Source organism: Sinohyriopsis cumingii, chromosome 3 (assembly GCF_028554795.1).
Source record: "Sinohyriopsis cumingii isolate HCF-2022 chromosome 3, ASM2855479v2, whole genome shotgun sequence".
NCBI lineage: Eukaryota > Metazoa > Mollusca > Bivalvia > Unionida > Unionidae > Sinohyriopsis > Sinohyriopsis cumingii.
Genome location: NC_142963.1, coordinates 126,390,004 through 126,414,237, shown reverse-complemented (window position 1 = coordinate 126,414,237; position 24,234 = coordinate 126,390,004). Strand labels below are relative to the sequence as shown.

General features: G+C 37.2%; 1 protein-coding gene across 1 annotated transcript in view; it reads right to left on the bottom strand.

Annotated features, from left to right (window-relative positions):
- Positions 1-12,868, bottom strand: part of LOC149803799 (WD repeat-containing protein 13-like) — a 52,432-nt gene extending 39,564 nt beyond the window's left edge. Inside the window, exons 1-3 of the mRNA XM_089953608.1 lie at positions 12,754-12,868; positions 8,165-8,223; positions 3,042-3,130 (exon numbers count right to left, since the gene is read on the bottom strand). Coding sequence (XP_089809734.1) covers positions 3,042-3,130; positions 8,165-8,223; positions 12,754-12,832 — 227 coding nt within the window. The 5' untranslated portion in view covers positions 12,833-12,868. The remainder of the gene's footprint in view (positions 1-3,041; positions 3,131-8,164; positions 8,224-12,753) is intronic.
- Positions 12,869-24,234: the final 11,366 nt, after the last annotated feature.

Here is a 24,234-nt window from a genome sequence, read left to right as displayed (position 1 = left end):
CTGAAGTGGGGATATTGTTGTGCATCTGCACACCAATTATCTTTTGCTTTCATTAGCACACAAACAACATAATAATAAATAATGCTAACAAATCATTTCTTCAAATATTATATAAGTAAAATCATTCACACAAGATACATTAGCAGCAGCAGTCCTTCAAAGAGGCCAACACTACTGTCTAAATTCAAGATAAGACCATTTCTTCTTTTCAAATGCTGAGTGTTGAAATCATCTCTAATACTGTTGGGCAATACAATTTTTAAATTAGCCACTCTGGCAGTCATACTGGATGAAAGATTGGCATCATTTTCATTCAGGAACAAACAAATATTAAAAAGAAGTCCTGTGGTCAAAATTCTTTGTCAATATGACCATAAAGGAGAAGTAGAGATAACAAGATTTTCAAGATGGCTGCCATGGTGGACATACTGAATGTCTGATCAGTGTCATTTTTATTCAGAATGAACAAGACACCATAAGAAGTCTTCTGTTGAGAACCCAATACCAATGTAACAATTGATTTAGTAGGAGTAGCTACAAAAAGAAGTAGCAATACTTTAGGTCAGACCAGCACTTTTCATTTAGGACCAACTGGATATCATAACTAGTCTTCTGGCAAAAACCCCATTTAGAAGAAGTAGTGATAACAAGATTTTCAACATGGCTGCCATATTGGCCATACTGGATGTCTGATCAGCACCCTCTTTTATTAAGTACAACTAAACATTATAAGAAGTCTTCTGATGAAAACCCGATGCTGATATGACTTTCCATCTTAAAGTAGTAGTGATCAAATGTTCAAGATGGCTACAGTAGTAGCCATACTGGATTTCAGATCAACACAAGTTTTATTTAAGACAAAGCAAACACCTTCTGGTGAAAACCCCATGCTGACACAACTTTTTGGAGTAGTAGCAATAACAAGATTTCCATGATGGCCACTGCAGTGGCCATAATGGATGTTAGATCAGCACCATTTTTTTTTTATTAGGACAAACTAAACAGTCAAAGAAACAAAATGTCAGTGAAAACCTTATGTTGAATTGACCTTCCAGGAGTAGTAGCAATAAAATTTTCAAGATGTCCAGCTTGGGTGGCCATATTGGATGCCTGAGCAGAAAAAAAATTCATTTAGGACCAGTTAAACTTCTGGTGAAAACACCATGCTAATATGACTTGCCTTTCAAACAAGAAGAGACACCAAGATTTTCAAGGTAGCTGCTGTGGTGGCCTTTCTGGATGTCAGATCACCAACTTCTGATTTAGGACCAAGTAAACATCATAAGAAGTCTTTTACTAAAATACCCATTTTTACTCAACCATCCATTCAGCATAAGTATCAATATGATTTTCAAGAAACCAGGGATGGTCCTGGCTTTTAAAAAGATGTCGCCAAAAAAATCGTCAACCTCAATATTTTGTCGCCAATTTTCAAAAAGTGTCGCCAGGACAAGTAGTGTACATTTTTTGAAGTGTTAATTTAGTCTATTAATGTAAGAGGCAATGAAAATTACAAAAGATGGGTTAGTTAATACTCTAATTACAATAAGCATTAACAAAATGTTACAAAGTGTTATATGAAGATCCGTCGCGATTTTAGGGCTGCCAACATGTTGAATGCAGTTTCAAAGTCTAATTTTTCACATCTGTACATGTTGATTCTCATTAAATTCTCAAGAGATGAAATGCAGAGTTTATTTCTGATGTCAGTTTTTATGAGGTTCATCTTACTGAATCCACGTTCACAGTCTAAAGTGCTGACAGGTGACACCAGTAGTCTCTCAGCAGCCCCCACCCCCCTCTCCCCCTTATGGCTAGCTTCACAAAGCTTGAAGTGAATTGCTTCCTAAATCCCAAGAATGATCACTGAAGGCTGTATAAATTTTCTCGACAAGCAAACTAGGATCTCCATTCCCACGAATGAAACTTACATGAGTCAACACCTGGCAATATTGGACCGTATATATAAGCATAAATTCACACCCACTTTAGGGATTCTTTCGCTCCTGTATTTTGAGAAATAAATAATTATTATTAATTATGCAAAACTGTTTTTTTTTTTTTGCTATTTCTTGTTGCGGAGTTTAGGTCTCTGCAGCCATAACACGGATTGATGGCAAAAGGAAAAGATCAATGAGTAAAATGCTGCACTGGCGACAGATATAATTGTGATTGAGATTTTTTCCATTTGCTTTGTATTTATACGCAATAGTCGGTACTTCAAAGGTTATTAGTTTTCTATGAAGGTTCAGCAAAACTATTGTATTGGTATATGTAAAAAAAAAAAAAAAAACAACAATAGAAGGGTTAGCCATTCAATTAATTGTATCTGTTCTATTCGCGTCTTCAGAAGTCGGTCAGTTGTAGGTATAGTTCGGTAGCATGATTGACTGTATCACACAGCATACATTACTCAGCCCAGATGTCAACATAAGCAGATTATGATGTAACAATGCACTCTAAAGATGGGGTTGTCAATACGAACAAAGGATCGTTTGTGTAACAGATTGATTCCAATGCATTGCTTAGTCAAGTTTGTGGCTTCCTTTCATTCTCCCTTTTAATTTATCCAGTCAAAATCCATGATTGTATGTACAAATTAAATAACCAAAAAGTCTGTTGCCAAAACATCGCCAGATGGGACATTTTTGTCGCCAATAAGGAAAAAAAATCGCAATTTGCGACATTGGCGAAGCCCAGGACTATCCCTGAGAAACATATGTCATTCACTCATTTCAAGCAAATATCTTCTCTATAAACATCTGAATGAAGTCACAAACCATGTTTTATCATCTGGCTTAATGTAGCAATCATTCAGAAAATTTTGTGGAGAACTGAAAATATAATTTTTTGTCATATGATAAATAGAATCTCGACAATGTGCTCATTCTGACAAAATTAATGAAACTCCTCAAATAACAAAATCTTCTGCCTACTAAGGGTTGCAAAAGACAAATAAAACATTTGACTAATTTGATTAATTTCATTTGTAATGATCAGTCATCCAAGAACCTTTATGTATTGCAAATCTTTATCTTTACCCTTGATCTGAGAAGGCTGGGCTTCCATATCTGTCAGCTAATATCTTGGCTCGAAGATGAAGATAATCTTTTCTGACTGCTGGATCATACTGCAAAAACAATTAGGTCAATAAAATGCAGCTTTTTGCAGTGAAGGGGTAGGGGTAAATATAATTTTAAAGATGTAATACTCACCTGTCACTACTGCATTGCTAATCTTTCAAGGATGGAAATTTAATCTTTGTACAAAAAAGGAAATTCTATTATCTTTGTCCACATATTCTATTATTTTGTCCCCATAAGAATATTCTATTATCTTCCCATTAGATGTTAAGTTCCAGAATGAGAAAGAACACTGATTCAGTCTGTTCCCAACATCAGTGGCTCATGTACAGTAGCTGTTTTCTTTGTAAGAGACATACTACTTGTGGGTATCAAAGTGAAATGTGAGAAGGTAATCTGGCAATGGCAACTGGTAGGTATTACATCATTAAAATTAGTTTATCCCCCCCCCCATCAACAAATGTTACATTTAATATCAGTAATACATTAACTGCTGCTAAATGTACCAGTGAAATCTTGTATAAAACACATCAACTCAGTTCGCAAATATCTTTCAGTTGATGCCACTAAAACACTTGTGTGTTCATTAGTACTTTCAAGACTGGACTATTGTAACTCAATTCTGTCTGGTTCATCTCAATATCTACTCCAGAAACTTCAAAAAGTTCAAAACACAGCTGCTCGGATCATACTTAGAGTACCACGATCAGAGCACACCTCCCCGCTGCTCTGTACCCTACACTGGCTATCCATTCGATCCAGAATCAAACACAAAATTTGTTCTCTGTGCTACGTTGCACTGTCGGACTCTAGTCCAACATACCTATCCGATCTCACCCATGTGTACACACCAGCAAGATACTTAAGCTCCTCTTCTGAAAATCGTATACTCATTATTCCCACTATGAAAACAGTCATATGGACAGCGTTTTTTTGCATACCAAGGCCCAGCAATGTGGAATGAATTGCCCACTGAACTTAGACACAAAGACACAGTGATCCCATTCAAGAGGGCTCTCAAAACTCACTTATTTCGACTGCAAGAACAAACTTAAAGACCTAATAATATTTCCTAGCTGAAATATTCTCAGCATGTTTTTCATTTTTTAATGTTTTTCTAATTTCATAGTGTTTGTTATTGTAATAATATTATTATATGTTTTTTTATCTTATAGGTGTTGTCTAATGTTGTAAAGTGCTTAGAGCTTCTAAAGACTAGGCGCTACACAAAGTCCTCATTATTATTATTATTATTATAAAATTAATTTATGTGCCATTAAGATAAGAGTACATAATACTGTAAGTTGACATCAGCTTGAACCACGTGTGCCACAACTATTGGCCACAAAGAAAATAAGCCTTCTCCCTCTAGGTTCAAGAGGATGCAACAGCCTAAACTTCACTGGCTTTTAATCTTCATGAAAGGTAGCTTTCAATAAGGGTCTGATAAGCTTTCTTGATTGAAAGGACAATCAACCTGGATGGTGTGGATGCCAAAATCTCAGCAGTGACTTTAAAAGGAAGGAAAAGACAATTCCTACTCTTCCTTCTCTCTTCTGAAGAAGCCAAACAGAAAAGTAAAGTCGAAACTGGACACAATAGTCTATTTTTAGCATCCCCAGCACAGAGGATGGGGATCTCTATATGGAGTGGAGGTACCAAGGGAAGCTGGTTGTTTACTAGAAAGACCTGACTGAAAAAGAAAAGAAACAGAAATAAGAAAAACAGACTCATAGCTTCCAACGAACTGTAAACAACCTTTTTTTGTTGATGAGGCATGAAGTTCACTCCATTATCTTGCAGACACAAAAGAGAGCAGGAAAACATTTTTAAGAGGAATATTCTCAAAAGAAGCTTCAAACAATGGTTCATGGGGTTGTGACAAAGACCACAACACAAACAAGTGATTCCGTTTAAGGCATCAGTGAGTGAGAAACCAGCTTCTGTAGCTCAAAAGTTTTACATGACCAAGAACTTACAATAATGAAGAGTAACATTAGTTCTCCCTTATTGTTCAACAAAAGTTTGACAAGAGAAATGTGATTCTTTGGCTGGGCACCTTGATTCCATCACTATCCTGTATCTCTGTTGTTTCGGTAATAAAACTCCACCAGATGGTTGAAGTCTCTAATTTATGGACTAACATCATTGTTCTGACATTGATATTCCAAAATCATGGAAGGTAAGATAATTCATTTCCTAAACTATTCATGTGAAATTCCAGCATAACACACGCATGGTCCAACATAAAACTGAATATGGCACAATAACTTATATTGATATCCCAGGGCTTGTAGAACTGTTGATGTCTTTAAATGAATTCCTTGATGAATTCATTAATACTCATGACCACAGCGTGACATTATGAGGACCTGAGCAAGAATTTATACTCACATTTAGTATAAAACATAGTGCACATTTATAAGAGATGCCAATGGCAATCTAAATAATGGTGGGGGTGGTGGCATACGTTCAGGAATGGAAGAAGTAATTCACACGTGGTAGATGTTTTCAGTGACAGACAAAAATGAAATGATTAAATATGCCAAAGTCTCATAGGTCAAACATCATCTCACATCTCAATGTTTAACATCAAAAAATCCTCACACATTAATTGGACAATGTTTGTGCATGCAAAACTCCATTCACAATACCATTAAAGTATTACAACATAGTGAAATGCCACATGTTTTTCTGACTTTGTTTCATGTTTTTACAATATCATTATTAGTATTACTGTTGGAAAAGGAATGTAGTTTTTAATAGTGATAAGTATTTTGGTTTGTTGAGTTAGGTATTACAGAATGTTATTACTATTCAAACTTAACCAACTTAACAACTTTTGATGCACCACTGGAAAAGTTTTTGCTATATTTTGCTTCAAACTAATGTGGGCTTGACAGCAAATAAAAAAAATCCCCATAAAGATTATGCAAAAAAATCTTCAGAAGTACTGTACTTCTGTCAACATCATGCTATTTATTAATATATATGATAAACATGGGCACTCAGTTTCTTTTCTTGTTCAACAATGAAGAGAGTGGTCTAAGCTATGTATGGTGCTGGGTGAATCCAAGTAATTTCAAAGCATGGTACTCATATGGTCCTGAGGACCATTGTTACTTAGACTGTTGTTGTTGTTGTTGTTGTAGGGTTTGACGCCATTTTTCAGCACACAATAGGCTATACATGGCGGCAGGTATTAATGGTGGAGGAAGAACCTGGAAAAACCCCAGAAAGAACCACCGACCCATGAGAAGCTACTGGTAAGCTTTCTCACATACCCACACTGGCTGAATCCGAGACTCGAACCCATGCAGACAGAGATGAGATGGCAGTGATCCATAATGGAGAATGCTTTAGACCACTCGGGGCCCCCTGTTACTTAGATAAGATTAATCCAAAAATGGTAATGTATGTACATGGAAGGGTCAGAAGCCTTTCAATAAATGGCCCAAAATTGTCTGTGACATTGCTTCTGTAATTAATACCTGCAATTAAATTACCAATAAATACTAATGATCACTTACCTGAAAATTTCAAAACTTTGTAATGGATCCATTGTTTCTCCAAATCTGCCCCATTTTATTGGGTCAACTGCTATATAGGGATTTTACATATGATGGAGTGAAAAAGTTAAGAATATCCATTAATGCCTTCATCTGAGTTGTACAACCCTTTTCCTGAGCTTAACCAGATTTTTAGTGGTTTCTAAAGTGTCATGTATCAGTTATTTGTAAACATATTTACGTTTTACCCCCCGCCCCAACATCTTTGTAAGTACTTGAACCCTATCCAATGAAAATGTAAAACCAAAGATTTAGTTTTTGTGATCACTCCAACCACTGAACATAAATCAGACACCTGGTCACATTAGACATTAACATAAGAGAAGGAACTTGGGATAAAATTCTAATAAACCTTAACTGCTGGGATAGTGCAATGTCATCTTAGAAAGTCTAGAACTGGTTTGGAAAGCACTTTACTACTACCAGCCACAAGATGTCTTCCAGGATTTGTAAATATTTTTGGGAATGAAAATTACCATCCAGTGATATCAAAATACTGACATATCAACACGTTATGCAACCCCAATATATAACGAGAAGAGTTAGGGTGAACATATTCTCCAAGACATCCTGACAACCAGTTTTCATCATCAGCATGCCATATATCAATCATATTATCTTTTCCAAGCACAGTCTGCATTTCGTCCATGAAAATAATGTTCTTTCAAATTTTATCTATTGTCTGAACTGGCAACATATTGGCTGCTGAAGATGTTACAAGTTTTGTTTACACAACCCTTCTTTTGTGACCAAAATATTTAAATCAATGTTTAATGGTTAACTCTGACATCTAGATTGGATTTTCAACATTAAAATGAAGTTCATCAAAGTCTTCCTGCAATTCATCTTTACAATGTGAATGAGCTTCCTCTCTGCCATCAGGCTTGACAGACACTTGTGTTTGCTTAACATGCTGTGAAGAGAGTGATACCGCTTAATAAACTTAGCTATTATGGAATAATTAATGCCCAAGAATTCTGATATCTTGTGACTGCCTATTTATGCTCTACAGTTAGCTCCTTCCTTTTCTTACAATTTTGTACGAGTCACAATAACAGTCAGCCAGTGACATTTTTTACACAAGGTTAATGTTTATCTTCTGGAGTGTAACATTAGCACAGATAAGAAACACTGGAAAATATGATGTCATGAAGTGATAATGAAATCTGCTATTTTTGGGGAAAGACATATGACCCTGCAATGTATTTCTGTCTGGTAAACATCCATGAGGTAACACTCAAGGATTCAATATCATCATAGCAGCTGTTCTGATTAGACTTGTTAGGAAGACAGTAAAGAATGTCTTTAAAAGGTTGCAGATTTTTCTATTTAAAAAAATGATCTTTGAAGAAGGCAGTCTTGCAAAAGAGGTGGTTACCATATATAATAAAAAGATCTGCACATAAAGAATCTGGCCATAAATGACAAATTGTTTTCTGTATTAAACATTGGTCATTCATGGCAAGGTTCAATGCTAATGAAAAACATGACAATTTGAGAGTGACGACCAACCTCAGCTGATTTTGCTTTTTCTCGCAAAAGTTGACTTCGGCGTCTAATATACAAAGTTCCTGAAAAAAAAGTAAAACACAAACAGTTACAACCTTCCATCTTCACAAATACGGATCAAAAACTTTAAAAACTATATGTAGTTCACAATTATATATTTCCTTTCTACAATAAGTATTACAATACTGACTGCATATATTATAAATCTATTCCTTATTTATTACTTAATTAAACATATATGTCAATATGATCAAAAAGAAGAGTACAGCAAACTCCAAAGTTTATACCTGTCCCATGATGGATTAGTCTCCCATGCTCACTCTAGTGGGGCATGGTTGACTCTTGAGATTATTGACATGTGAGTCTCAGTGACACTGACCATTACACAATTTATATAGTCCTGAACAAACTTACTGTCCAGAAATCATTAATCTCTTTAAGACTTAACATGATGGTCACTTTTGACCTCTGAAGCCCAAGTTATATAGGTGCAAGCCATTCACAAAGCATGGTTAAGGAATTTACTCTGAAGGAAACATTATTCTGCAGAACCCATTATTTTTAGACACTATGACTTTAACCTTTGACATCAAGATTAACTGTCCTCTTTCATACAAGCCCTGAACATACATTGGTCAGAGTAGGCTGCCATAAGTTATCATGAGAAAAAAAATATTTTGTCTTCTTTGAGTCATCGTGACCTAAGGCTATTGTGAAAGCAAAGTCACCTGATGCCAACACCTCACTCCAGTGCAAGCCATCCATAAAGTTTAGTCAACATTTATGTACAAGTGAAGTTATTGTACAGAAATCATTTTTTCTTTCTATTACAGTGACTTAACCTTTGACCATCTGACCTTAAAATCAATAGGTTTCTTCCGTACCTCAAGCACAAGCTATCCACAAACTTTAGTCCAGGTCTATAATACAGAACTAATGTTATTTGTGTAGAAATGATTTTTTTCTTTCAGTTGGTGACTTTGACTTTTGAACTTTTGAACCAAAATTCAGCCTCTTCCTTGCCCCTGGTGCAAGCCAATGACAAAGTTCTGTCATTACATTATTGCCATGGAAACAAGTTTTCTTATTTCATTCAGTGACCATGACCACTTACTTGTTCATCCCCAAACTGATTGGCTTCATCTCTACAACAAATACAAGATATCCACAAAGGTTGGTCCATGTGCATAATGCTGAATTAGTGTTAATGTACCAAAATAATTTCTCTTCATTCATGCAGTGACCTTTAAATCCTGAAATTAACAGGCTTCTTCCTTACCCTAAGTGCAAGTGATCTATACAGTTTGAAAATGGCTGATGGTGGAGAATTCAAGTTACTGTGGAAAAACAAAATAGTGAACAGACAGTTGAACAGACAGATGTCTGACATATCATAACATGCTCCATCTTATGGCACATAAAGAATCACATGTATTTGTTCCAATTTATGATGACTAAATTGCGCATGGCCTGTCTGATTCCAACATTTTCAACCCAATGTACCAAGTTCTGCTTGTGTCTAAATTATAACTTTGTGATGCTCGTACCCAAACTGAGCAGTAGGATAGTACTGTGAGTAGATTGTAAATTTAACATCTGTTAGGTACAATTTTCTGAACTAGCAATAATCACAGTTTATTTTTTACGCTAGGCTATGAATTACTATATTTTCCAAGAGAAACAATCTTGATATTTCTCGCAAAAACGTCTGTGTATTATGTCACTGCTTTTTGTTTTGTTGATTAGTATGGTTCCTGGAGTTTATTTGTTACTATAATACCAAGCTGGGAGTAAAGCTAGCATGGAACTAGACTAAATGTCAATACACTGCCAAACAAGATTCCTTTTTAAAAATTTTTTTTTTAAGAACATGTATTTCATGAGACAATCGTCTATGTTGAAACTCAATTTTTGCATTGATAAATTAGTACAATATTGATGTCATGATTTCATTTAAAGTAATAGTGAAACTTCTTATCATCCTTGAGGATATATCTTAGTACCAGTTCAGCAATTCTAAAAAACTCACTTGCCCAATAATGGTCTGTATATGTGAAACCAAGCTCTTTATTTTACGAAGTATTCGTTTTGCTTGGTTGCCTTGCTGCTGTTGATCACATATGAATGTGTCGGTTAACTGAAGGTAGTTTAATTTAGTTACATACACAATAACATTTATAAAAGTGTTCAATTGATCAACTGAAGGGAGTTTGCCTGATGTATGACCGGGCCTGCTAGAATTTAAGTATGTAGGATTTGCATGCCTTTTAACTTTTCTTTTATTCCACCTACTTTATTTGATTCAAAAGACATAATTAACGTGATAATACAAAGGAGGCCATCTTTTAATTTAGTGCAACAACACAACAAATACTTCTGCAAAGTAGTTATCAAAACATGTTCGGCACTTAATTAGGTTCTCAGAGAAACACTTGCGGACATAGGTGTTATGGTAGATTGACACATTTTACTTTTAAATACATATTTATGATGACTAAACTTAAGAGAAACTAAAAGATAGAAATAACACACAAATTTCACTTGATAAAAATTATTTAATTGGCATTTAAACATTAATGTACAGCCTACACTAGGCGTAAGTGATATTTTCAGTGATTGAAATTTCTTGAATATCTTTAATTATGGTGTGCTGAGAATGTCGTTTGGAAAGAAAATGTAACCAATTATATGACTTCTTATTAAAAATTAATTTAAAAATGTTGATTAAAATTTTCGGGTCCTATCTACCATTTTCAACCATAAAATGAACAAAATATCATCGTTTCAGTTACCAATTTTGACCGCGATTTTCTTCAAGTTCAAGAAATAGGGATCATTTGGGGGGGTATCTGTGGTACAAAAAAATTGAGATCCACTCCTGACCCTGCGTTATAAGCAGGTTTGCGAGTCATCAGGGCGCGAGTTATCGAGAGAGTGGTGCAGATAACATTATAACCATGAAATTCAAAGTTTTTGTTAGATGACTGCATATCTGAGCAGTAAATATGGTTGCTTCCCATTAAAGATGACAAGAAGAAATAAATTATTTCTTAAAATAACATTTTCTTACTGTGCTTTTTAACTTTGAATTGGGAAAGAGTATTATGTAACTGTTTATAGTTTCTGTGCAAATAATCACAAAACAAAGCAGAACACAAATGGTAAACCACTGACATCATTCTGGATCCAGTAAGAAATATGCTATTTAAATCTAATATATAGTACATCTTGCAAACCTATACATTTAGGCATCAAATAAAATAAAATTTGTATGCTATGAGTGAATAATGGATATATCTCAATTTTGTGGGGGAAAAACTTAAGTATCTTCACTCATGGCATCTGAGTCCAACACCAGCTGATGAAACATACACATTATTCACTCATTCAAGCAAATTATCTTCTATATAACTGCAACTTAACCATGTGAAAACAAAGTTTAAAAGATGGTCTTTAACATTATTTGATCTTGTTGGGTATGTACCATATATGAATCAATAAAAACTTGTTTTTTCTACCATGTATTTCACATCCCAGCAAGGAACTTATTTATTATCAACAAACGTATGATGTGGATACACATAAAAAGGTCCCTTGCTTTGTGTAACAACACTGTGTAACACTTCCCACTCTGTTCAGATGGTGACAAAAATCATTTCTAGTTTAATATATTTTTCCAAAAATAAACGTGGAAGCCAGATATTTGTTAAATTTAATATGAAAACACTCAAAGGTAGACTAAACAGTTGTAACAAATAAGAAAATGTCACTATACTTAATTACCAAATATACTGGAAAAAAGTGTTATTGTCTGTTGCAAATTTGCTGTTGCTTAAGCTCATGTATTATCCTTCCAAGCTTCACTATTGTATTCACAGACCCTTCTGTTTGTTGATACACTCATACCGATTTTAAAAAAGAAAAGCATCAAGGATATAAAAAATGCATTTATAATTTCTAACCTGTTTCCAAGAGATACTTAACACTGTCAATTTAATGCTGTTTCAACACAAATGAAAGCTCCTGATGTAAACAAGCAGTTTAACTGCTCACTCCATTTCTGGTTTTTAGAATAGTCTTTTCAGTAAAAACTGTGTCATGTGCATCCAATATTTTAAATATCAAGTAATACTATTCTAACACAAACTGAACAAAAAAAACTAGAGAAATTCGGGGGTGGTACAAACAAACGGCATGGTGTGCAAATATTATAATTACTTCTAGCTACATTTAATAACGCTAATCTGAAAGTCTACTGAGCTACTGACGCGGATATCATTCACTAAGCTGTGCGGAACAAACATTAGCACGCTTCCTCTCTTGTCATATTGTTAGCACAGAGTTCCCCTTCCACCACCAAACATTCCAGTGATTTTTTTAGCTTAGTAAAATAGCTACAACGAACTAACATTTCTTATTATGTAACTGCGGTTCCCACTCTAAATACAATTTGTCTGTTTATTTATCTACGACCATATGCTGACGTTGTATGCGACTCAAAATAACGAGAAGGTTACCGGCGTTGTAAAAGTGGCCAAATATATTGAACGCGTCTAAACTATACAAATGTTAAGTATAGACACATGTCATACTGAATTGTGGATTGTTAGGAGTCCTGTAAGCGTTGTATTTGGCGTCCAAAGCAAGCACTTGCTGCCAAATTGATGCCATTATTCATTATTTACATTCCTTGGACCGCTTCTATCAATCACAAAACAATGGGTAGGTATAAAATGCGAAAAGGACTTTTAGTCAAAATGGCTTTTAATTTGGTTGCAAAACCCGTGCAAGAATTTTTATTTAAAAACAAAGGACTTAAAGTAGATAAGTTCAACACAAATAAACAACAACAACAATACACAATGTCTTTAAATATTTAGGAATCTAAATTTAACAAAATAATATTTAGACACACTTTAAATTTTAATCAAATAGTTGTTTAGGGCATACCGAGTACACCAGAAGGACTTTCCGACTGCAAGGTGTTTATTTTAATGTTTAAAACAGATAAATGTTAAAGGACAATGTTGATAAATGTTTATAATTCGAAATGTAAAAATATATGTTAATAAACCTTTGTTTGAAACAAAAGGAATATGCAAAAATGACTCCATTTTGCAAATAAAGGACGTTTGTAATTGTTTATAAAAGCCGTTAAATATTGTTCATAAAGCAGATAATTAAAAAATAATGTTCATGGATATTTATAATTCAGTATAACAAATAAAAATTATGTAAATAAATTTGGATCCAGTCAAAAGTGTTGGTCATTGCATACTGAACATGCAAAAGATGAATACCAACTGCTAAATGGTACATAAAAACATTCCATGTTTTTAGTTTATAGTTTCAAGCTGATAACTGTTCATCTCCTGATACGTGTTTATCATTCGAGAGACCATTTATGTAAAAAAAGCATGTATATAAACTTTTATATAACCGACACTGTTGTGTTACAGAGACAATGGCAACGTGAATTGTTAAAGGTTTGAAAGACAAAATAGTCCGAACATACATATAAAAAAGAACATTTATTTGCTACTAATATTCATCTAAAACATTTCCCAAAATTAAAACATATATTATATACACTCAGATTCTGTGTGAATTAGCTAATTTATTGTATTGACTTGTACAGATTACTTAATCATTACAAATGAACATATAGGGATAAGACATGATAATGATTTTGTGTTCACACACACACACACACACCTTGAATAGAATACTGTTACACGCACACGGGTATTTACTTGACCGAGCGGTTGTCAAACTCTGGCGCGATTCTCGCTAGAAGTCATAAGTTTACCCCGACTTTCCAAAGACTTCCATACAACTTCATTTGTAAATTAGAAAGCCCGACGTGTCCATTCTATACCTAAATTTTACTCTAATTAATGCAAGACTACAAATAAAACAAACTGTCAAATATTTATCAACCGCACATCTGCATGTTTTATCTTCATCATGTTTCCGTACCGCCAAATGTTAACGCATTATAAAATATACGAGTATCCCCTAACACTGGGAACTATTTGAACTCCGCCACCTTATGCCAGTCAATGTATGCTTTCCAGGAACATTTCGCCAGTATAACTGCACCACATTTGACCACATGGCGACATAATCGGTAGCTACCAGGTCCCTTCTTATTTATTTCTTTGTGTAATTTACCGGTTTCGGCCAATGTGGTTATGTGAGAAATAATAATAATAATAATAATAATAATAATAATGAGGACTTTGTATAGCGCCTAATCTTTAGAAGCTCTAAGTGCTTTACAACTTTAGACAACACCTATACGATAAGAAACATAATAATATTATTACAAAAACAAACAACATGAAATCAGAAAAACATTTTAAAAAATAAAAAACATGCTGAGAATATTTCAGGTAGGAAACATTATTAGGTCTTTAAGTTTGTTCTTGCTGTCGAAATAAGTGAGTTTTGAGAGCCCTCTTGAATGTGATCAGTGTCTTCGTGTCTAAGTTCAGTGGGCAATTCATTCCACGTTGCTGGGCCTTGGTATGCAAAAGAACGCTGTCCATATGACTTTGTTTTCATGCTTGGAATAATGAGTATACAATTGTCAGAAGAGGAGCGTAACTATCTTGCTGGTGTGTACACATGGGTGAGGTCAGATAGGTATGTTGGACTCGAGACCGACAGTGAAATGTAGCACAGAGAACAAATTTTGTGTTTGATTCTGGATCGAATGGATAGCCAGTGTAGGGTACAGAGCAGCGGGGAGGTGTGCTCTGATCGTGGTATTCTAAGTATGATCCGAGCAGCTGTGTTTTGAACTTTTTGAAGTTTCTGGAGTAGATAGTGAGATGAACCAGACAGAATTGAGTTACAATAGTCCAGTCTTGAAAGTACTAATGAACACACAAGTGTTTTAGTGGCACCAATTGAAAGATATTTGCGAATTGAGCTGATGCGTCTCAGCTCAAGATATGCAGCCTTGCATATGTTCATGACATGTTGGTGCAATGTGAGAGTACTGTCCAGAGTAACACCTAGGTTTCGTACTGATTGTGTGAATTTAATGTTGGCGTTGCTGATATTTATTGTTTTAGGTAAAGGATGTAAATGAGAAAGTCTTTGTGTTGTGGTCAGAATGGCCTCAGTTTAATCATCATTCATCTGCAGCTTGTTACAAGTCATCCATGATTTCAAATCAGAAATGCACCTCTCTACACCTTGGATGGTAGCATCAACTTCAGTTGGGTGGCTAGACTTGTATATTTGCGTGTCATCAGCGTACAATTGATGAGACACTGGATGATGATCTATGACACTTGAGAGCGACTGAGTGTACAGAATGAAGAGAACAGGTCCAAGAACAGACCCCTGTGGAACACCACAACATAGATCAACTGGGTTGGAGTGTATTCCATTTGCAGATACAATTTTTGTCCTGTTGACCAAGTAGGACTTGAACCACAGTAAGGCTGCATCATGAATGCCAAATATATGCTGGAGACGGTGAAGTAATATATCATGGTCTATTGTGTCAAATGCTGCAGACAAATCTTTCCGCTATCCAATGCAGAGAGAATGTCATTAACTACTTTTAGAAGAGTAGTTTCAGTACTGTGGCAAGGGCGATATGCAGATTGTACATTGCTAAAAAGACTGTTTGAATTTAGATGAGATAGAAGCTGGGATAGAACAACCTTTTCTAAGATTTTTGAAATGAATGGGAGATTAGAAACTGGGCGGTAGTTCTTTAAATCGTTATGGTCTAGTGTTGATTTCTTCAGCAGAGGATTTACAATGGCAGTTTTGAAAAATGATGGGAATTACCCAGATGAGAGAGAGGTATTAATAACATTAGTTAGTGAAGGCAATACTGGATCTAAGCACTCAAGCAGCAGTGATGTTGGAACTGGATCAAGTTCACATGACTTTGGTGCACTCTTCATCACGACTGTACGTACGAAATCCATAGAGACAGGTTCAAATGCTGCTAATGGTTGCCGCTCAAATTCTGTATCCCAACTGTACGGTGACGACGAGTCAATTGAAATTGTGGTGTCAAGCTTATCTCTAATGGTTTGTACTTTGTCACGGAAAAAATTTGCAAACATGTCCGGAAGGTCGACTGGAGAGAAGGTAGATGGAAGTGGTGTTGATTTGTTCCTTGACATTAGCTTGTTAGTAATCTCGAAGAGCTCTTTGCAGCTGGAACTTTCCATGATCTTAGTAGTGTAGTGGGCTGATTTCGCTGCATGGACTATATCTGTGACATTCTTCTTAGCGACTTCATAGATTTGCTTATGAATAGTGTGTCTGGTGGAAAGCCAGAGCCTCTCAGCTTTACGGCGGTCTCTTTTAGCAGTGCGAAGCTGGTCCCTAACACTGCTATACCATGGAGAACACTTTTTAATTGATACTCTGCACTTGGTAGCTGGGGCATGTTTGTCAAGTAATGAACGCAGACAGTTATCGAGTTGTTCTGCAGTAGGAGGTCAGCAGGTTGTTAGGTTAGCTTGGATGTCGTGCATTAATAAGTTCTATTTATCATACGGATGTTTCTCTTATTAGCAGATAAAGGTGGAGGGTTAGGGACTGATACGTCAAGATGGTATATAATGCAGAGGTGATCTGATGCAAGGTCATGGGATACCAGGGAGGACCGTAGAATGATATCATCAGGTCTATGAAGAATCCAGTCTAAAATGTGACCATGTTTATGGGTGGGTTGGTTAACTGACTGTTTGAGGTTGAAAACATGAATGGAATCTAGGAGTTTTGATGTATTTGAGTTTCCGGGACAGTCAAAGTGAAAGTTGAAATCTCCAAGAATAATCAGGTTGCCACCTATCGAATCTCCATAGTCCAGGAGATTCGGAAACTGCTCCAAAAAGAGAGAGTCAGCCAGTTTGTTTTTTCTACTAGGAGGAGGGCGGTATAGGCAGAAAAAATGGACTGACCTTTGCTCCAGTGTGAGTGTGGTTTGGACTAGCTTCTCGTGGGTCGGTGGTTATTTCCGGGGTTTTCCCGGGTTCTTCCTCCACCATTGATACTGGCCGCCATGTATAGCATATATTGTGCTGAAAATGGCGCTAAACCCTACAACAACAACAACAACAACTTTGTCCTATGTGTAGACAAATACATTTTGGTAAGTTTTGTCTACGTTCTTATTACTTGGTCCTAGGAATTCAACGTAGGATGGTGGTGCCTTGAGTTTGGCCTGTTTTATTTTTCTTCTTCGGTACATCCTTCTTTGTATTGAGTATTATGGAAATGCATTAATTACATGTTCAGTCGTTTCGGGTACTGGACAGTAGGGACAGTTTGAGCTTGTACTTAGGAGAAATCTTCCAAAAGTTCTACTGGAGGTTTTCCAGTTCGTCGTCTTGTTATAATTTTGGAGTCTTGCTGGTTGATAAGTACTGGGGCCCTAATTTTAATAATTACTTCTTTTTGAATGGTATATAGCCTTTGCTGCAGTTGCCCCATGCCTGTGGCTATTTGCAATTAATTTCCTTTGTAATGATGCTATATAGTTCCTTTAGTTGAGTGTAGAGTTGGTGTCAGGTAGTTCTAGATTTTGTTTTGCTACTTGATCTGCCCTTTCATTTCCTGGAATTTTTATATGAGATGGTACCCACATAAATTTTGATGAACAGTGTTTTTTTTCCAATACTTTAAGTGACAAGTTCAGTTCTTTCAGTTCTTTCAACAGATTTTGTACTGAAGACGAGTTGCTGAATTCAGCTGAACGCAGCAAGTTGAGGGAAAAACTATCGCTGCTTTTGATACTGTGGTTGTATGCAACCATTTAAGAGCCTGGTTTATGACCCAGCCCAGAACTCTACGGTGTAAATAGAGTAAAGATCCGATAGTCTCCCCCCTCCCAACCCCATCAGTAGTTAAGGGGGGCACTTTACGGACAATGGGAATTAGCATTACAGACCCCCCTGGGTTAGTTTACGGACAATGGAAATTTAACATTGCGAAAAATCGTGGGTCAGATTATGGACAAGGGGAATTAACATGGCGATAAATCGTGGGTCACTCTACGGACAAGGGGAATTTAACATGGCGATAAATCGTGGGTCACTCTACGGACAAGGGGAATTTAACATGGGGAATAGTTTGGGCTTGTTTAGGGACAAGGGGAATGGAACATGGGATTTTTTTCTTTTTTTTAAAAAAATTTTTTTAAAAAAGGGGTAGGCAATTCAAAGACTATCTCTTTTCGAGAAATATGGCTGGCCCTGAAAAGGGCCTTTGGGTTTTTTTCTTCTTCTTTTTAACTTCTTAACTTCTTCCACCATCCTCTTATTTTGTCCATCATTCCTTTCTTCTTTTTCTTTTCTGTTTCCGGCAGCCAGTCCGGGTGGCCCATGGCCCTGAACTTCTCTTGGATTTTCATCCAGTTTGTGTTCAGTTTTTCAAATTCATCCCTTTTTTTCTATTTTCTTCTTCTTTTCTTTCTTTATACCATCTCTCTTTAATCTTCTTGACTTCTACCTCCATCACTTTTCTCATCAACTCCTCTCCTTTCCTCAGTCTTTCCTGGCCTCTCTCCACATAAGAGCACTCTGTCCCATGTGACATTTTTTCAAGAAAGCACCTGACTTTGCTTGCATTGTCAAGTGCTTCCTTTAGGCTTCCCACTCTGACATAGGTGGGATTTATTATACCTCTCAATCTTTTTTCCTCCTCTTCAATCATTCCTGCTATCACTTCTTTGGCTATGTTTAGACATTTAGCGTAGTCCAGGTACTCTGCTATCTTCCATTCTTTTTCCAGTCTCTCCACTACATAGATACCATCTATTATCCAGTTGTATATATGTACCAAATTGTTGAACAAGTCACTTGCAACCACCATCTTCATTTTTATTATTCCGTAGAATGGTTCGAACGACGAACGTGGTGGGTTATTATAGTGAAAGCGCGGACGTGAAGGAAAACATCCCCCTACTTTCTCATTTCATATAATATAACCACAACTATACTCTCCACATGCGCTAAGAAACAATAAAAAAACCTATAATTTACTATTCACACAAACATACCAGATCTCTTACAAACACAAACATACAAACACATACACTTCCACTATTAATAAAGAGTTAGTGTTTATTTTCACACTACTCTACCTACACACATTGGCAAATTGATCGTTATTTCTTTTCTAGAGTATTGGGTAGCCCTGAAAAGGGCTGTTTTGTTTGGAACTTCATGGACACCTGGTTAATGGTGGCACCTTCCAGGCCTGGCGCCACATACACATCTTATCCCCCAGTTACTTTTTACCTTTTGGGGGGAGAGAGCAGAGGCAGGATATGTCGCTTCAGAATCCCAATTTTCGCTCTCTGGGATTTTGAAATTTCTTCTCTCCTTTTCCTCCTCCTCTTCTTTGTTTCTTCTTTCCTCTTTATATCTTCTTTCTTCTACTTCTTCTTTATATCTTCTCTCCTCCTCTTCTTTGTTTCTTCTTTCCTCCTCTCTTATCCTTCCCTCCTCGACAATGGCTTCCGCAGCCAGTTCATTTAATGTGCGCCTGGCATATTCCAGATGCACATGAAGCTCCAACAGTTTCTCAAGTCTCGTGTTCATTTTTTGGTGTTGATCAATCAACAAGGGTAGCTGGACTGCCGAACGAGTTTCAATTTATACTGAAAGCGCGGACGTGAAGGAAAACATCCCCATATAACATAAAATTCATCTTACCTAGATCATGACCCAAAACAACGCACGGACCTAAAAGAAACACTCACTCACTTTTTATGCTACCCATCACTATTTTAAAATTTTTTATAAATCACTTCAATAAACTATCCACATACTCAAAGCAATTCAATCTAACTCCAAATATACACCTTAAACACCAAAAAACATCATTTTAATCTACTATCCACACCAACTTACTTAAGCTCTTACAAACACATACCCTCACATTTTTTAAAAGAGTTATTGTTTATTTTCACACTACTCTACCTACACACATTGGCAAATTAATAGTTATTTCTTTTCTAGAGTATTGGGTAGCCCTGAAAAGGGCTGTTTTTTTTGTTTGCTATGGCATTCTTTTTTAGTTTCTAAGAATGCGATGTCCTCTGAGGATAGACTTTCTGGCAATAGGTCTGCTTCTTCGGAAAGAGAAGAAGAACTCTTTGGTGTCGATACGGCAATCGACAAAGCCTCTGTCAGGTTCAGGTTGCTGCTGCTGCTGTTGTTGTTGTTGTTGTTGTTGCTGTTTTTGAAGTCTGTACTTCTCTGTCCATTCTTCTTTCTCCCTGTTCACTTCTTCTCTGAAGAGCTCTTCTATCAGGTCTTCAGTGATTTTTAACATTCTCACATTCTCTATTTCTTCTGGCTTCGGTATCATACTGTGTCTGACCCTATGCAAATTCACGTAGGCTTCGTTGAGCTTAGCTAGTTTTGAGCACATCTTCGTAGGAGGATGAGTCGACAATGGATGGTTAGACTGGAAACAACCCCGGTTCTTAAAGTGAAAGCGCGGACGTGAAGGAAAACATCCCCACACGGTTTTCGATTCGCAACGTTCAATGAGTGTCATGAGAGGGATAGTAAGAAATGAAAGAGCATCAATTCAACATTCTTATAGCTAAACAAAAGACAAAAGCATTTTTTCAAAACACAACATTTTTTATTCAAAAATCACTTAACACTAAACAACAACTCTAACATTTTTAACAATAATCCAACACTATAACATCAAACAATTTTTTCAAATCACAAACATTTTTTTCTCAATTAACCATCTACTTTAAACAGGGCTGACAACGTTGTGAATGAAATTGTGATTTCCACTGTTGGAAATCATTAGGCCATTGATGGACACTACGTTTCCTAGCTTGAGACAAAAGATAAGCATAATGGTCACAAAACCATCGATCTACTTTCACATCGTTTCTAGCAGAAGAACGAGGATCAAAATGAGTCACTAAATGTTCTAAGGAATAGCCCAGGCTGCGATGATGCAGAAAATACACACAGTACTGTCCACACACCAAGGAATCTGTGCCTTGTAATTTCACGTTATTGAATCGGGTGGTTTGAGCATTTCTTCTCATAAAGTCGATGATATCGTCTTCCAAAGGGGACAATCCGTACGAATCGAAATATTCCACACATCCTTCTTGAGGAAAGTAAACGGCTACCCAGTGGGTTCCTGGGAGATGACTGTCGTCCGTGTTGATCACGTAAGCTTGATGGTCTTTAGGTTTGCGATGAGGGAGTTCATCTTTAGCACAGACGACAGGATTCCAAGAAGCCGTATACGAACTGTGGTTCAAAAGGTAATAAAGTTCCCAGGTATCCATTGATTTGTGTTTGTTTTCTTCTTCACAGGTAATAATAAGTCGTCAATTCGATCCTGACTTTTTGCTTGAAAATGTCTGACGAATAAACGGTTATTCGTTCTGTTTCCTCACTCTGATTCAGGAGAGCTTCGATACGATGGATCTCTTGAGTGGTTAATGGTGGACAAGAATGTTCACGCAAGTCTTTATACCACTGGTGCAACACGTCTTTGTTCGAGATGAGGCTCCAAGCTTCGTCCAGATACTCGTCCAATTTTTCTTCTTGACTTAACATCAGGCATTTATCGTGTTGAATTTGACTGGGATGATCGTTTTGACATCCATAGCAATTTTTCTTGATCAATTCCGTCATTTTGTCGACCAAGTGTTTGGCAAAACAGGAGACTAAATGGGCTTCTTGTTCTGGCCATCTTGACTTCATCATGACAACTTCTTCGTCTTTGTCTTGAGATTCTTCTCCTTCCACGGTCTCCTTACATTCCATCTCCAAAGTTTCTCCACTAGGTAAAGAGGGATAACAGTCTTCCATGGCTTTCTAATAATCTAGAATGACTTCTCTCAAACTGTTGATTTCTATGGTATTATCAAATTCTGCATACAGGATGACGTTCACTGTCTCGTTCAGTGGTTTTTTAAACTGACGTTCCACATGAATCTGGCTTGATTTTATAGGGTGGAAATGCCCCTCGTCGCTGCCTTGATCTGGAGTGAAATCGAAAGCCCACAAAGCGTAGCCTCCGTCATAATCGTCGTATGTAATGCCGTGACTGGCGTTGGTTCCTAACTGTCCCGTGGCTTCGTACAGGGACAAGTACGATCTCAAGTAATTCTTCTCGGGGTCAAATTTAGGCTCGAAAGGTCGGGTACACAAGGTCTTGCCATCGCGACTGACTTCGATCTTGGACACGTCAAAGTGATGAAAGTTGAAAGGATTTTTAGCGAAGGCTCCGTTGAAGGCTTCATTCTCGACTATACCAAGGATCAAACGTTTGGGTAACTGTCCTTGGAACAGATGATCTTCGGTTATGGATTGATTGTTACGGGGAATGGTGAACGTTTTCACTTCCACGCGTCGGATGGGATACTTGGCGGTCGTTCTGCTCAACGTTTGACTGATGTCGTTACCTACTTTGGGTAACACTTCTACGCGTCGTACGTAGAGTTTGGCCACTTCGATTGTGCTTTTGGGATTGATGTCATTAGCCTTAGCCATCAAATGGAAAGAGGCACTGCTACGATTCAGTCTCAAGCGGACATTGACCCCGTTCAGCAAATATTTCTCTTGCAACCACATGTCCAAATGCAAACGATCCATCAGTTCTAAACTCTGTCCATCTTTGATTTTGTTTCTTCGTTCTGTAAATCCCTCATTGTATGCTTTATCTTTATCATTTGTAATAGTTTCGAAATTTTCAAACTCGTGAGCATCGTCAGCTTCCCATGCCACACAGGCATTGAGATGAGTGTTCTTGGCATCTATTCCGTACGTCAAGAGATTTTCCAGGTAGGCACGATAAGGGTAAGTATCCATGCTGCTACTGATTAGTTTGTTATTCAAGTACAAGTCCACTGAGCTGAACAAGGAATGCATGAAATTGTTGACGGGAGCTACTGGCTCAGTGTCTATAGCATTTCCATCCTTATCTTGAACTCTGACTTTCAAGTACAAGTAACTGCTATTCAGATCGATGTAATCTTCGGGCTGTCCCTTGATGTCAAACTCGATGGGAACAGAATCGGCCAGTGAGGAGACGGGATTAAATTCCACCCATTGGGATTCTTGCATGGTCATCATGGTAGGGGGCATGGCAAACAGATCCAGTTCCGTCTTGGAACAGGAGCAAAACTCTCGGTGCATCATTTTTTCTGTTCTTTCTCAATAATCGAAAACGTCTAAGTCTCGAACGGTTCTTCTTTTCTTGGCCTTTCTCGCTTGAAGTCTGGTGAAAGGGTGTTTTCTTCTTCGTCTCTCTTTCTGCCTTGTCCTTGCTGAATGCCTGACTCGGTAGCGTGCAGGGCATTTATAGGTGTCTCTCGTCGGCCTAAAATGTCTTTGCCCGTTTGCAGCAAGACATTTTTGCCAGCCCTCATGAAGGCTTCTTTAGGGTTTTGTTTGTCGATGATGACATTTTGGAGAAATTCTTTGCCTTGCGTCAGTGCCGCATCTTTCAAGGCGTGCAATCCGCGTGTCACCATCGGTTTCAACACTGGGGCCACCGAACGAAAGGCCGATTTTAACATGTCTCCTAAACCGTGTCCTCGCTGTCGAGCCACCCCTTGGTACACTGGATACATGACTTGCTTACGAGTCGTGAGAGAACCGTTTTCGAAAATGGAGTTTCACCGTGACTTTTCCTTTGGTGAATGGAATATTTTGTCCCAAATCTCCTTTTATAGTAATGTTGACCGTGTCCAAATACGACTTGCTGACCGGCAAATAGTGAGGATGGACAAATTCGCGGTGGACGTGGTAAGTGTTTCCACCTTCCTCGTCAGCGTTCGTGGCAGAATCCACTTTGAAAGGAATGACACGCAGTAACGGTACGGAGGTGTGTCCCACCACGTTGTATTCCACCACATCGGAATACACAAAGATCAAATTCAGTCCTTGGTTCAGTTCTACCGGGAAACGAAAATACCTGGCAAAAATATCGTTGTCGGAAATGACTGGCAATTCGTTTTTCTTCATCATGACCATTCTCATCTCCGTGTCACCGCCCAATATGTCAAACAATTCAGGACAAAATAAGAAAGACAT